Below are 16,139 nucleotides of genomic sequence, written 5' to 3' on the forward strand. Positions count from 1 at the left end.
TGTATGTTAAACAGTTGCGTTGTGGTCAATTGCTTGTTTTTTTTCTTCAAATTGCTAAATATTTGTCCTTTTTTATAAAAATCGATTTGACGTCATTGGACAGTACAGTATAGATGGACAGAAATATACTACAGTAGCAGCTTTACTGTACCCTTACTGTCATTTTTTATTGTAAAAAAGAAACGGGAAATGTTCAGGTCTTGAGACGCGTCTGCTCAAATCAAAATCATAGTTTGTGGGCTTAGATGAAGTTATAAAGTTTCTATTAACTTCAACGTCCTGTGCTCTCTTGAATCAGAGTATTAGTCCGGTCATTGTGTTTTTTCATAGTTATGTGCGTAATTTGAAATTGATGATCCTGGATCTTCTTCTGCATAATGACACAAATCGGACACAAATCGAACACTCGACGGTCTTCACTCGCTGTCAACAGGTGAGATCTTTCACAGGTGCGGGGGTTTTTGGCTACTCGGCCACTTTTGTAACACTTGTGTCATTCAGAGATGGTTTTACTTCTGGTTTGTGGTCCTCAAGTCAAACAGAATCTTTAAAAGAGGAATCATGAATCATCACAGGCAACATAGCAACAGAAGAACAAATACTGACAGTATCACACACTTCAAACTACGGCTCCCGTTGCGTTGAGAACAATGAACACTTCTTATCCAAGCAAAGCTGAGCTCACGTCGGCAGTTTTTTCATGACGGAAAACAATGAGAGAGACAAAATTAGCATCAAACTTTTTTTAAATACCGTGGCTGGAGATTTTGATTCAGCACAAAGTATGAGGAAGTTACAGTGCAAACACTAAACAAAATGATAAAGAATACAGTGAACGTTTCCACTCCACAGCTCATAATGTGTGTTAACAGGCGCGTGTGTGTTTGTGTGAGCACGTGTTCGGGCACGTTGGCTGTGTGTGCATGTCTACAGTAACCGTATATTCGTGTACCAGCGAGCCTCGGTTGGGACAGTAAACTTTGCCAGCCAACTGCTTTTCCACATGCAAACGAGTCCAGAGGGAGAATATCGACCCGTCGGCCCCCCACTGCTCCGTGTACTCCACACACAGCTGTCTGTCTCTCTCACGGCTCCAGAATCAATCCTCTGCTTCATCTGATCTGTAGGAATCTCTTCAGCTGTCAGATAACAGCACACATGCTGCCCCGCACCCTCTGTACACAAAACTCACCCTCTCACAGATCACTTCTGTTTTTCTTCCCATGTTAGTCATTTATTAGTTTAAATTTGGCCTTTCTGGTCTTTTAAATGAACTGCCAACCAGCAGCCTCATTTCGGAAACGGATCATTGCATTTTTTTTATTGGCGATTCACTTTTTTTTGTTTGGTTTCCGTGTCCCGTTTTTATTTTGGCCTTTTTTGTTATTTAAATTAGTACAATATTTGAGATACGTGTAAGCACCAAGCAGGAATTTAGTTTGGTGTTGACTTACATTAGATTGTATTTGTATATTTTAGTTCATGCGCATTTTAGTAAAATATGTAGCAATTTTGTTCAATATTTTTCATTTCTATTTATTTGTAATATAAAGTGTTCAGTTCTTACCAAGAATGATAATGATTACAACATATACAGTATGCTAGTGTCCATTCAAATGGGTGATGACGTTATGTTTTCTTCAAATTTTATGCATCCAAATTTTGTATTTTATTTGCGTGAGGCCTTTTAATTTGTATTGGCTGTTAATGTTTCATCATGAATCAGCTGGAAGAATATCACTCTGAAAGAGATGCTATATCATTCCTGTCTTGTCATTTATAATGTATTTATATTATAGATGTGGTTTGGACACCTCCATTCCCTAAAGTAATAGCTCTATATTCACCGTTATTGTCCTCGTTGTGAACGGGTCTGCGTGTGAAAACGTCACAATCATGGGTTCTCCATAGTTGACCAGTTAGTCAAAGTGTTCAACCCGCCTGTCATCACATGAAACTAACCAGTTTTAGTGAGATGTGTTTTTTTGGCCGGGACCGAGTGAAATGGTCGTTTGTTTTAGTCCCCTAATAAGTGTTCCACATTCATTGTGGGCACAGTGGGACAGTTTGGCCTTAATTCGTGTTTGGATGAAGTTGGATGATTCCCTGATCTAATCCCAGATTTACCAGAGGTTCAGATATGTTTGAGGCTCAAGAAATGTATTTATCCAACACTATCCACAAATATGTGGCGTTTGATAAATCCTGCTAGATAAGGAACAGCCCAAAATATTATATCCAAAACATCTGTATAGTCTTTGTTTTGTTGGTGTGCTGTGCTGTTAAACGAACTACTGTTGATCCAAATCGTCTGGTGATGATAATAGCTGTCGGCTCGCTCTCTGCTGACACAACATGGCGCAGATGGAGTGAATGAAACTTCCCCGGGTCCAACCGCTTTTGTTTACCAGCAAACTTTGGTTCTTTACATGATGTCAGAAGTACATCTCGCTCTTTCTTTCAGTCATGGCTCACGGCATTGGGTGACATCGTTTAAGGGCATTTCCGGACATGACGGCGTGGAGGCGGTTATAAACGGTCCCAATTATTCACACCCTGCATTGAATTCGGATGTGGCTTTAAATGAATGACGTGCCTTTTGCCATTAGATGTTGTCGTGCCTGGACACTGGTGGGACATCGGTTGCTCTTAGATTACCCAGAATGCGTGTAGTCAATGGGATGCTGATAACATGAACAGTAAAATTCAACCTGTAACTTGTGTATCAGTAACACGCTATTTGATGTAAAAGTTTAGTCTACCTTTGTTTGATAACTACAGTATACTAAACAACATTGGCCAATTGCAGATTTTTATATAATGCTGTACTCGATCATGCCTTTTTTTGTATCTTTCTTGAACTGACGTGAAGTGACTTTCAGTCAAGTAAAAAAAGACTCCGATTCACATCGTGTCATTTCAGGGTCAGTGCAGCAGATATCTCGGGTCTTTAATGGCACTGTATAGAGTGCCGTATCCCAGCAGTATGTTCATAACTCCAGTCTTGTGACCGTCAGGTTCACGGCACTAGCGAGAGCTTCTCAGAGGCGACGCCGCTTCTGCCGCCCCCCTGGGTCCTCATCTGCGCTCTCGCACTGTTCGGCCGAAATTAGTTCCACTCGGCTGAGTCCGTAACAGCTTCTCTAAGACGTCGGTCTGTGTTAAAGAGCCCTGAGCTGCCAGCCCGCTGGGATTTCTGGGAAAGAGTTTGGAGAATTTACTGTCTCGTGGGCAAGCGGGGGCTTGTGCTGCAGAGACGAGGATTGTATACTGAGAGCAGATAGAAGTGTGTCTGCTGGATGAGATTTGTGTTTGACAGACTGTATGACAGTGGAGAAATACGTGTGTGTGTGTGTTGGCAGACAGACAGTGTGACATGGGCCGAGTGAAGGAATGTGTGCACGTGTGTGTTGACGGTGGGGGTCTGCAGAAGGATCGGCTGTCACTGGTATGTGAGAGGAAACAGCTGAGAGGTCCTGCGCTCAGCTCAAGCGATGTCAAAGTTCACCAAACAAAACCTTAAGCTACTGTGAGTCACACAAACTGACCATTTGGTTTCCCGCAAAGTTAAATTTAGATTTAACGTGTCTGTATAAGACGCCATTGTCACGTCAAGCGTTCTTTCATTTTCACTGGCTTTTGTGATTCTCTGACCTAGACTTGTGTTTTAGTTTGAATTAAAGTCCCGCACATCTCACGCTTTATTGTTTGTGTTATGAATGTACATGAAACCTCAAATTATGACTTGACAATGAGTGATTTGGGAGTTTGGCCTGGCGTGTGAATAAATCTGGAAGAATTGAAGCGGTGAAGTGTTAATGTTGTGCTTTTCTCAGATGAAAGTAACCATTTGTATGGCTTTGTCCTAATTTATGTGAGATTAAAAGCAGTCACTATGATTTACAATAGCAATATCTCACAAAATACATGTACTAGTATCACTGTTACTTAAGAAATGACAGAATATTACTCTGATACAAACAGTAATCGTTTGTGAATAATTAATTAAATTCATGCATAAATCATGAAGACTTTTCTCTAGTAACGCCGCTGGAAACAGACAGGGACAATTATTTTGGTATTACGTGTTTTGACGTTGCAAATTGCATGAAGGAAGGAATATTCTAGTTCATATCAAATATCAAGCGGTCAAAGAAAATGAACAGATCTGTTTGTGGGCAAAATTGAACCGTTTTTTTCTCTGCAGGCGTAGGCCATGGGCGCCACAAAGAGCAAACCCAAAGAGACAGGCCAACGCTCCCGTAGTCTAGACGATGGAAATGGAGGACACCACCACAGTCCCACCCAATCCACCTTCACCCCCAGCCGGAGCCCGGCAGTGGATGGTACCAGACGCGGCACCCAGCCCAACATCATCAACGCGGAGCAGGCGTTGTTTGGAGGCGTCAGCTGTAACACCAACAGCATCACCTCTCCTAACCGTGGCGCGCTAGCAGGTAACAGACCTCAGTGGCTCAGACTGTGTGAATCGAACCCATGACCTTTAATATTAGAGCTTCAGTATCAAATGCTTGTTTGTCTCTCGTTGTATTCATAGGTGGGGTGACCACATTTGTGGCTTTGTATGACTATGAGTCACGCACCGCTTCTGATTTGTCATTCAGGAAAGGAGAACGACTCCAGATTGTCAATAACACGTAAGGGAAAACACAAGCGACAAAAATAAGGTCTCCGGAGGGCAATAGATATACCCCTCGGATACGCACACACACACACACACACACACACACCCGTCCTGCATCTGTTTGGTCTCCTTCTGTGCCGGCTGCCGTCCCCCTAAACCACACGTAGCTCCCCTTCCTCTTTGGTAACCATAGTAACTGGCTCATTCCGAAGGCTCGCTATTTGTGCGAAATGATGGCTTTTTTGCGCACGAAACTGCTCCGCTGCACCTCCTCTTCCCTCTCGGACCAAAGTCGGCGTTTTCCTTCCTTTCTACACCTGCGCTTCACTTCCTTATTCTGGTGAACCGCACTGCCGTTTCGGTCTCGCTAACATCCTCTCAACACAAAGCGACCTGGAGATTTGCTGTTTTTGTTGTGTGACTGCACGGGAGTAATACACACGAATAATCTCTTCAGACAAGCACACACGCAAATCATGGTTTAGCTCAACTAAAAGATAAACCAATCCACGTTACAGCGATTTTCACTGCAGTGCAGTGACAAAACCCAGTCGAGTTAGATAAACAGCGTGTGTTTAGTGCATCAGGGCCCCTTATGACCCTAAATCTGTTTTTATAGACAATGTGGGATGCTTGTCGCTTCTGCCGTCTGCGTTTAATCTCCAAACACTTTCTCTCCTTTCTCTGATCTTCTTCATGCTCTCCATCTTTGTGTAGGAGAAAGTTCAACCCCAGGTTGGTGATATTGCTTTTGCCTTTAAATCTATAATGTCCTTTTTCTGTGTTCTGTATGTGTGTCATTTCACGCTGTCCACCGGAGACTTATCTGTCTGGGTAGAAACTGCGGAAGAGCTCCAGAAATAGTGCCCCGTTGCCTCAAAAGCTCAATTCATAACTCGCTGAAATTAATTTTATGTTTGTCCTTCATGTTGACTTTGTGATGGAGCCCTTGCTGAATAATCCATTAGACCTTCAGATTGTTTTAAGTACATCCCAGTTTTCATTTTTCTACTACACAGATTACATGCATGCGCGGTTATTTAGGGCTGAATAGCGATTCATCTCGAAGAATATCTTCGTATGTTGGTGTACTGGGTATAATAATTGTGTATATATAAATTCACACACACGTGTATATATTTACATGTGTAAATACATTTATATTTATATATAATTTATATTATATATTATTATAAATATTTAATATATACATATATTTTTCTTAAAACGATACATGCATGTGTGTATCATATTATCGTACACAGTACACCAACGTATATTATGTAAACCAAAACTTTTATTCTGGAAACGATTAATTGATATGCAGCCCTAAAGTAATGGGAAGATGTGGTTAAAACGGACTAAGAGGAGTCCATTTCTGAAGATTGGTAAAGTATGCATCCATGGATATGTTTGAGCAATACAAAAAAAGCACACATGCTTTAGTGTGCAGTAGAAGCATGTGAATTGGGATGCAGACTTGATATGTGAACTATCGACATTTTCTACATAATTGAGCCTCACTGAATTCCATTACAACCTTCTTTTCTTTAAGTATTTATATGTTTATACTTCTCATAAACCTTCACTTTTCATGTCTTTATAAAAAATGCATCATCATATGAATTTTGAATGGTGTCGTGCATATAAATTATGTAATAGTATTGTGAGAATATAAATGTGACTTTGTGTATTTTGTAGGAAACATTATTGTTTTCAGTCACAGCAACACTTTGCACACTGAAGCTGAATCCTTCACTTTTGAGATCATGACAGTGATTTGTCTAGCACGTTCAGCACTAAATAGTTCACCCAAAACAACGATTTTGCTATTCTTATCACCTCATTTTGCAAAATGTGCAAGTGTGATTTGCACATCATTTAGCAGAGATCGTCTGTATATGTTTTTATATCTTCAGACATTTCAGTGACTCATTTGAGGTGCGGGAGTAATTTCAGGATGGGTGACTGAGACCATGTCTCATCCAATACATTAATGTTAGTCCTTTAAGGGCACATTGCAGGTGTATGTGTAACAGAAAGTGCGCGTTAACTGGGATTATATGTGTGTGTTCTCTTTTAGGGAGGGTGATTGGTGGCTAGCTCGCTCGCTGACGACAGGAGAGAGCGGCTACATTCCCAGCAATTACGTGGCACCATCCGACTCCATCCAGGCTGAAGAGTAAATCCTCCTCTTGTCTTTGATGTTCTCCTATCTGTTTTTCCTCTGCTTTACTCTCCTATCCTCAGAACACACCCCTTTAATTATAGAGCATTTGATAAATTATTATTATTGATATTTCTGTAGTAATGAAGATTGAGTCCCACTCACTTTTTCTTCCAAACTAAAGCAATAAGCCCCAAGAAGCAGTGCTTTGTCATCTCAGCTAAGGGCGTTGTGGCACGACGCGGAGCTTATTGCTTTATAAAACGGTTATTCCATATGCGTAGCAAGGTTTCATAAAATAAAGTAAATACAATTATATTTAGGCTTTGTGGTGCTGTCAGCCGTTATAAAGGGGGCTATTTTATAACGGCTTAGAATCAGAATCGAGGACCAGAACTGATAGTTTTATAATATATATATATATTTATACTGTTTATACTTTATTTATTTATTATAATTGGATTTTTTTTTTTTTTATTTATAAATTTTAGTTTATAATATATATATATTTATGTAGATTTATTTATCCGTTTCGTAGCGTTCTTCATACTTCAAAATGAATCAAAATATATCTATTTTTATAAAGTTTATAAACTATAAATATTTTTACTATTGCTTTATATTCATATGTATAATTATTGGATAATGTTTTTTAAATTAAAATTTTACATTTATATATATATATATCATATATATATATTTAAGGATCTCTTTTGTTCAAAATTCCTTCCTTCAACAAAATGTTATTTTTTTTCATTACAAACTGTCAGCATGACGCAGATTTTTACACATTGTTCAGAAATATAACAGTTCTGGAGTTTGTCTAAATTGTTGTAATGTACTGTACATAAATATTCCCATAACTTGCACCTCAGATGGAAAGATTTCTGAATTTGAACCAAATCTTAATCTTCAGCCCTTCGAGTGATTCACACTCTTTCTTTATTCAGTGACCTTTTCAGTCCTTCCTTTTTTCCTTCGTGTTTTTTCTTTCTCCTCTTTCATTGTTGAACAATTCTCTCCATAAATTAGAAATCCCTCCACATGCCCGTAAAGCTGTTTTTCTCCTTGATAAGCGCTTAAAGCCTTCACTGTTTGTCCCAGGCCCCTGTCTGTACTGTTGCTCTACACGTAGTTTACCTATTTTTTTTAAACCTGTAATGACTCATTTTTCCACCCTTGCTTTGCCAGTCATCTCAGATTGACTCTGGAGAAAAGGTAAGAATGAGAGAGAATAAATGTCAGAGGATCAGGCACATATCCCAAACGGCGCTGTTTGAATCCTGAAGGGAATTGAAAGTCTTTAACGTGTCATGTGACGTTATTTTCACGGGATGCCTTAATCTGCGTTTCACGTGTACATCAGAACACACGATCGTGTTGTCGGTACATCATGGTCACTTTTCTTCTTTTGTCTCTCCCTCTCTTCAGGTGGTACCTTGGAAAGATCACACGCAGGGACTCCGAGCGTCTCCTCTTGAGTTTAGACAACAGGAGAGGAACGTTCCTGGTCAGAGAGAGTGAGACCACCAAAGGTAAATAAATACAAAAGGTGCGTAACATGTGTTTTGCCATCTGTGTGAGGCAGCACATCATTTGTGTAGGTTGCATGGTGAGTACCGAGGTCTGTGTAACTTCTGCTCTCCAAGACAGTGAAAACACAAGACTAGGAACCAACACTTGGGGAAGTTTGTCTGTGCCTACATTTTAGATTCTGGAAGTACAGGTTAGAACAAAGTGCACATTTACTTCTCCTTTCAACTGTTTGTCAGATTCAGTCGTGCTTGAATTTCTCGACTGCTTCGGCTTTTATTCATCATTGGAAGGATCTCCGCTCTATGTATGGCTCTGTGAAGCCAGTTGAGCGGGTTCGACACAACCGATGTTTATGCTTGAATAAACATGGTGAGGCACGTGAGTTTGCGTAATGCACGTCTTTTGGTTGAGCTGGCTGTATAGGGGAATGCAAAGGTCAGGGAAGCGCTTGCAGGAACGAAGGAAGTAGGTCAACCCGTAAGCTGTTCTTAAAGTTTATATAGCAATTATACGCTACGGGGCACGTGAGCATTTATTGCTTGGAGTGAGAAGGTTGAACCTTGAAGCGACGGCACAGAGATACCAGGATAAAGCCGAGGGACCGGTGACAAAGAAAGGGTGCATGAATAAATAACCATTGCCATTAGTGATTATTGTGCGTGTGTGTTATGATGACGACAGCGCCCTCTGCAGACCGACGGATGAAGAACAATCTCCTCAAAAGCTATATAAATCATTTCAAGGGGTAATTTACATTTGTAGTATTTGTTTGTTACTTGGACGTTTGGTCTTGTTTTTTAATACGATTATCTAAACGACTAGAGAATCGAACTAGATTCTGCGATATCTGCACAGTTCCACATTTTTTTGCATTCATTTCTGAGCACATTTCTAAATAATAGATTTCAACATGATGGAAATATATTCATCTTGGTTAAGAATAATCCAATTAAATTAAATTGACAATCAAAAAGAAACAATATTGTAATTTGAATATTCATTGAATAAACTTGAGATCCCACAATGTGGGTAATATTTTGACTGATTTAGCTAAAATAGTATTTGTTTTATATTTAAAATAGCTTTTATTTTGAAACTTGTCTTTCTATATCAATAATGCAGACATTTCGTGCGGCCCATTTCAACCTCAACCCTTGTGTTCCCGCAATCTTCAGTTCTGTTGTATTCTTCTCTTTAGGTGCCTACTGTCTGTCTGTCCTTGACTATGACAACGTCAAAGGCCTAAATGTCAAACATTACAAGATCAGGAAGCTGGACAGCGGGGGATTTTACATCACGTCGCGCACACAGTTCACTACTTTACAGCAGCTGGTCAACCACTATAGACGTGAGTTCATTTCTCTACCAGCACCAGCTCTCATCTTTGAGAGGAAGTGATGGAGTTATTTCTGGAAAAGATGAAACTCAGATTGGTAGGAAATGAAAAATAAAGATATTGCGTGTTAAAATGTTTTAAATTAAGCAGCAGTGGTGTAGGTAGGAGGTGTTCATGATAGTTCCCAGACGTTTTTGTAACCAGAGCAAATATATGTTAAAAGATAAAAGGGCCAAATATTTAATATTTACATTTAGCAATTCATATCGTACAGCCGGATCGGTTTTATATCCTTTTTTTTTCTCTGCGTCTCTTTCAGAACATTCTGATGGCCTTTGTCACTGTCTGACTGATGTATGTCCAGTACAAAAGCCTCAAACCACAGGTCTGGCCCGAGACGCCTGGGAGATTCCACGAGACTCTCTCAGACTGGAACTCAAACTGGGCCAGGGCTGTTTTGGAGAAGTCTGGATGGGTAAGACATTTTCTGTCAGAGAGTGAGAATTGATTCAGGACACACTTCCACTTAAAATCTGTTTTATTTTCTTTAGGTACGTGGAACGGTACGACACGCGTGGCCATTAAAACTCTGAAGCCTGGCACCATGTCTACCGAGGCCTTTTTGCAGGAGGCACAGGTCATGAAGAAACTCCGACATGAAAAGCTCGTGCAGCTGTACGCCGTCGTCTCTGAGGAACCCATCTACATCGTCACAGAGTACATGGGACAAGGTCAGTGATGCTGAGGTCATTCTTCTTTTCTAGAGTCGGTGAGATGTAAGAATGAATCTCTTCTTTCAACTCAAACATAATAGTAGTGTTACTTATACGACCTTTATGCTTACAAAAAGATATATTGAAAGTCACGTGAAATGGAATCGTAGATTTGATAATCTGGCATTATAATCTATTTTGTTTCATTTTGTCTATTTAGTTTGTTAGTGATATACAGTATGACATTGAGATTTTTGCAAGTATGTGAAGTTTTGCTGAAATCTCTGACATAAACGTTTGCCATAGCTGCATACATTTAAATATATTAACAACGTTTTTTGAGCTCTGTCAATAAAATGTTCATGAAGATGCCATGATGTGATTTTCTTCTTTCACAGGAAGTCTGTTAGATTTCCTAAAGGGCGACATGGGAAAGATGCTGCGTTTACCTCAGCTGGTGGATATGGCCTCTCAGGTACTACATCTCTTCCTTATTTTGTGGAAAATTGCCTATGAATAAACGTGCACCTGTTCTCTACCACGACAATACATTTCTATACTGTGCATGTAAATAAAAACCTGCTGTGTCTGGACTATAGGGGGCAGCACTGAGCCCTTCTGCTCTGTAACATATGCACTGTCCTCAGATTGCCTCCGGTATGGCGTACGTGGAGAGAATGAACTATGTGCACAGGGACCTCAGGGCTGCTAACATCCTGGTGGGTGATAACCTGGTGTGCAAAGTGGCCGACTTTGGTCTCGCCCGACTCATAGAGGACAACGAATACACGGCCAGACAGGGTGAGTCAAAAATGGTTCTTGCCTTTTATACATTGGGGTCTTAATTGAATTAGTGTCATTATTCTAACAAGCCTCTTATATCTGTACGACAACAGGAGCGAAATTCCCCATTAAATGGACGGCGCCTGAGGCGGCTCTGTATGGGCGCTTTACCATCAAATCTGATGTGTGGTCTTTCGGGGTCTTACTGACAGAGCTGACGACTAAAGGCAGGGTCCCTTATCCAGGTACTACCAAGTCCACGTTTCTTGTTCTAGACGTGTCTTTTGCTTCACTTAAGGTGTGAATGATCATTCTGAACGTTAACATAATTTCTCTTTGCTCAGGAATGGTAAACAGGGAAGTTTTGGACCAGGTGGAGCGTGGGTACAGGATGCCCTGTCCCGCCGAGTGCCCGGAGTCCCTGCACGATCTCATGCTGACCTGCTGGCGCAAGGAGCCCGAGGAGAGGCCGACCTTCGAGTATCTTCAGAGCTTCCTGGAAGACTACTTTACCTCTACTGAACCGCAATACCAACCAGGAGAAAACCTCTAGAGATGCCAAGCGCCCGGTGCAAGAGCAGAGAAACCAGTTTTGGGATAAGGATGCGTCTCCAAAAATTCAGCTGGGAAATTAAGACCTCTGCTTAAACGTATTGACTTCTCCTTCTGAAGCATCTCTCCCCTGTAATTACTGCATGTTTTTTCCCTTGGCTTTCATTTCAAAACGAGATGCCGCTTTTCTGCATCAGTCGCAAGAAATGCAACCACAAATTGCTTCTTCAGCCATGCAACGGTGCCGTTTTTGGGGATGATCAGTTCGAGATGTTTTTTTCGTGGCTCTCTGACAAGTCGGCTTGATCTTTAGCCGTTTCTTCTTGACCTCAATGTACTGCTGCCGACGATCCAGATCTGTCGATCATACGCCCTGCTCCTCCCCCCACAACCTTTACTGCTCATTCCACCCTTCTCGATGCTCTGGGGTCTCTGTGAACCCTCTGACCCTCAACCGCAGGAGACGCACGTGACGGACGAGACTAATCACCATCATGAGACGTCCAGCAGACGACGGTACTGCCCTGTACATTTGGGAGACATTTGTGGTTGTGGTTGAGCAACCAAACATTTGTTTTACTCGTCTGATGAACAGATGCTCAGATTTAATGTCTTCCAATAGAAATCCAGGGTCCGTATTTGAACAAATGTGGTAATTTACGCATTTTACTTGATATGAAATTTTGTCCCATTATGTTTTCCTTTCATCATCCTGGATAAACTGGAATAGAAATAATGTGATTGGGTAAACACTGGTCACGTGACATTTTGGCTTTTATAGATAGCACATTTGGACTCGAAACATTCTTCCTTTTGAGACGGACTCATTAAAAACAATCATAAAGAATGTTGTTTTCATTTGATACATTTATTCTTCTCTTCTAGTACTCGGAAAACAACTGATATATTTAGCAACTTTTTTCTTCGAGCAGAGGTGACTGTATAGTCCTACTTTGTGTGCCAATACAAAAGGGGAAAAAATGAATTTTGTACTGTTTTATGATGTATAAAAGGTATTTTTATGAATGTCATTTTTTGTATCAAAGAGGGTAAGCAGGCTTTGTAACTAGAACTAAAAGTAGTTCACGCAAAAATAAAGACAACATCGTTTCCTTATCCGTGGTTCAAAGCTGTACGATTTCCTTCGAGGTTTGACTTGAGAATTTTACTTTTCCATAGAATTGTAGTTTCTATTGGACCAAAATAAGAGGAAAAAAGCATCAATTTCATGCCGTTCAAATCCTTCTGAAGAACTATTGCTAAATTCTCCTTTTGTGTTCTACAGAGTCATACAGCTTTGAATGGCCACAAACTTAAGTAAATGACAATAAAGCTTCTATTTTTGGGTGAACTGTTTTTGTAAGCATCACTTTTGTTGAATATGACCATCTGAGCTGACTCGAAACGCGTGTTACTTGCTTGAATTTCGAATATTGTCTTAACTTTTTGATCAATCGTGACCCTCAAAGTTGCCGGTATGTTATATGCAAAGGGGCAATCATTATAACTTATACTTCAACAAGTTTATTTGCGCCTTCCTTTTCAGATCTTTATGTATTAACACTGTAACGTCCCACAAAACAATGAACCTAATCTGTGAGGTGTTTCACATTAGAATCGAGTGGCTATCGATGCATACCTGATAAAGTCAGTTACACTGAATATTTAGAACCGCCACTGACCTTAAACCATGAGAAAGCAAATATACCCAATAATAATAAATGTACTGCTAAGACTATGTGGTCTGCAAATGAATTGAAATCTAAACTAGGGATGTTTTTATTGGTTTGCATTCAGAATGGTTTGGAACTGTGAATTGTGGGTAATGTCAGGTGCTGACGCGAATGGCATGCGCGTGTATAGGTACTTTCGCTGGAAGATCTGGTCTCCACTGTACTGTAAATACGTAATGGTTACTGTAAATATTCGTCTCATATTTATTCATATGTCGCAGGTTATGGTCGATTGGTTGACCTTCGTTTCTCCCTAAAAACTAAACTAGTCGTTTTGATAAAACTGGTGCCCCACAAACAAATCTTGATCTTACAGAAATGCAAACTAAATCTCAGAAGCTCTGTAACTGATCTGATAAGGTCCTGTTCGGACACCTCTTGTATCATTTTCATTACATATTTAACAATACGTATTTAGTCTTTCTTAACTATCCCTCGAGGTGTGACTCGCAGCAAACTTAAGTATTGACAGCGACTTTCATTTGATGCTTTTGCAGCTCCAATTTGCAATAAATGTGCCGTTGCTTTTGACATGATTACTTATAACTGCAATGTTAAAGCGCACTGTACGTGATGCGAGACCCTGAACCTACAGATCGGATTGACTAGTGAGAAATGAGCCTGCTGGTATTAAGAACGTAGCAAAGCAAATTACAAATCCTTATAAAAAGGCTATGGTTAGATCTACAAGAAAACATCACATTGTATTTCCTGAGTATTCAAACTATGCAGTGGCCTGTCTGTATTACAACTGCATTTGCTCAGAATTGAACCTCAGGTTCGCATTGTAGTTCTGCAACATCATGGCCTGTGTCGAAATAAAAAATAACATTGAAATGAAATTTGTACTTTCAAAATTTAATTTGAGACGTGTTTTTTCTAGTGCAATAAACTCTGTTTCTCGAGCTTGGATGGATTTTCTCAATCATACTTGTAGTTTTATGGGCACTCTTGTGTTTTTCTCAAAAGAAATAGTAATGATGATTAACCAGCTTACAGATGTTGTTAATGTTTTACAGCTAATCCAACAAGGAAATGTCGTAAAATTCGACCTGGAGCGTTTGCTTTGTTTAATGGTGGTTTCGTGGCATTATCCCAAAGGAAGAAACCAGCAGGTGATCCGATTAATGAATCACCTGTTAAAGAAACCAAACCAGTAACAGTCCACATCCGTAACCACTGGGCAAACACATCTGTGTTTACTGGGACACGTGCACATTATTATAACAGTTTAAGTATCCATGTATTATTTCTTAATAACTTATTTATATTCAGAGTTAATAACATTAAAATCTTATTTTGTTTGCTTTCTTTTAAATAAATAACACTTGGTTTCATATTTTGGCATGCAATTGACATTCTAGTGTGTCCTAATACGTTTACTAAATAATCTGTAACGCAATAATAGAAGGACAAATACAAAGTCACCAATGCAAAATAAAAAAGCAGTGAAAACCTCGTTCAGCGCAAGCACCTCTAGCGCCATCTAGCGGTTTTACATATAACCACAAATTCACAGGTTTGGTTCATTTTTGTGGACCGAATATATATAAATATCGATATTGCTTTTTGTTTTATAATATCATAACATATTACCAACTACTGGAAACGAACTCTTTCATAACATTTCGTTTGTTATTTATATGGACTGAGCAAACTCTGAAAAAGTTTGCAGGTGCTGGAAACTCAATATACTGCCAAAAATAGCATCAAAAACACACATCGTGATTCTCGACAAGCCCTTAATAACATCTGAAAACGTGATTACGAAACGTGCAAAGGGTTTATGTAATAGAAATGTGATAATAGCCCGCGGTACTGAAACTTTGACGAAACCCACTATGACGAAGGCCTGTCTAACGCAGCCTACATTAAATATACATTCTGTTCAATTCATATCAGTTATTTGAACTTTATATGATCTTAAACAAATGATATATAAACAAAACTAGGAAAAGAAAGAACGTAATGTTTAAGTTTAATACCTTGGAATGCGAACAAAGAAACATTTAATGAACGATATTAGTAATTCTTTGCTTTCTTACGTAATGCAGATTCTGCGTTTCAGCCAATCAGATTTGCTTGATAACCAAACGTCACTGTATGTAATAAATATCCCTAAACCGCGTCCTAAAATCTTATCAAACAAGAAAATTCGCAATTCTTAACAGAGATCAAAGCTTGTATAAGCTTTTGGAATAACACATTTAGTATGAAAAGATTTCTGGCTCCTTCAGAAAAAGTTATTTTTATCTAATAAAGTAAAATTATTCACAATTGCTACCCAGTTAATCTTAATTTTGCTCAATTTAATAATACATCTCCCCCTTGTGCACCTTCTGCCATCAGGTTAACGAGACAATTATTCATTTATTTTGGGAATTTATGTATTGCAAAATTTTCAAATTTTGATATCTAAACTTCTGTATAAACCAAAAATGTTTTGTTTTTTGGTGAGAACTTGAATTTAGACCCTTATTGAACTACAGTCTTAACTGGCTTCTTTTCCTTGCCAAATTTTACATTCACAAGTGTAAATTCTCCAAGAAAACTCATTTTTCATCTTTAAGAAAGATTTGGACATCTACTTAAATTCCTTGAGGAACTGGTGTCAATCCTTTAAGCTAGTTTAACTTTCTCTATGTTTATGTAGTGTACCCTTGGTACTGTGTAC

At 39.4% G+C, this 16,139-nt stretch overlaps 1 protein-coding gene across 2 annotated transcripts; it reads left to right on the forward strand.

Moving 5' to 3' along the window:
• Window positions 1–4,206: 4,206 nt before the first annotated feature.
• Window positions 4,207–14,371, forward strand: src (v-src avian sarcoma (Schmidt-Ruppin A-2) viral oncogene homolog). 2 transcript variants are annotated; one of them, XM_079478110.1, is made up of 12 exons: window positions 4,207–4,457; window positions 4,559–4,658; window positions 5,363–5,380; window positions 6,729–6,827; window positions 8,244–8,347; window positions 9,547–9,696; window positions 10,004–10,159; window positions 10,236–10,415; window positions 10,796–10,872; window positions 11,045–11,198; window positions 11,294–11,425; window positions 11,525–14,371. In XM_079478110.1, the coding sequence occupies exons 1-12, from the start codon at window positions 4,217–4,219 to the stop codon at window positions 11,731–11,733; spliced, it is 1,620 nt and encodes a 539-aa protein (XP_079334236.1). In that variant the 5' UTR covers window positions 4,207–4,216; the 3' UTR covers window positions 11,734–14,371. The 2 variants fall into 2 exon arrangements, with proteins under 2 accessions (XP_079334236.1, XP_079334237.1); XM_079478111.1 differs by lacking the exon at window positions 5,363–5,380.
• Window positions 14,372–16,139: the final 1,768 nt, after the last annotated feature.

The sequence above is a fragment of the Barbatula barbatula genome (assembly GCF_947034865.1).
Source record: "Barbatula barbatula genome assembly, chromosome: 17".
In the NCBI taxonomy this organism is placed as follows: domain Eukaryota; kingdom Metazoa; phylum Chordata; class Actinopteri; order Cypriniformes; family Nemacheilidae; genus Barbatula; species Barbatula barbatula.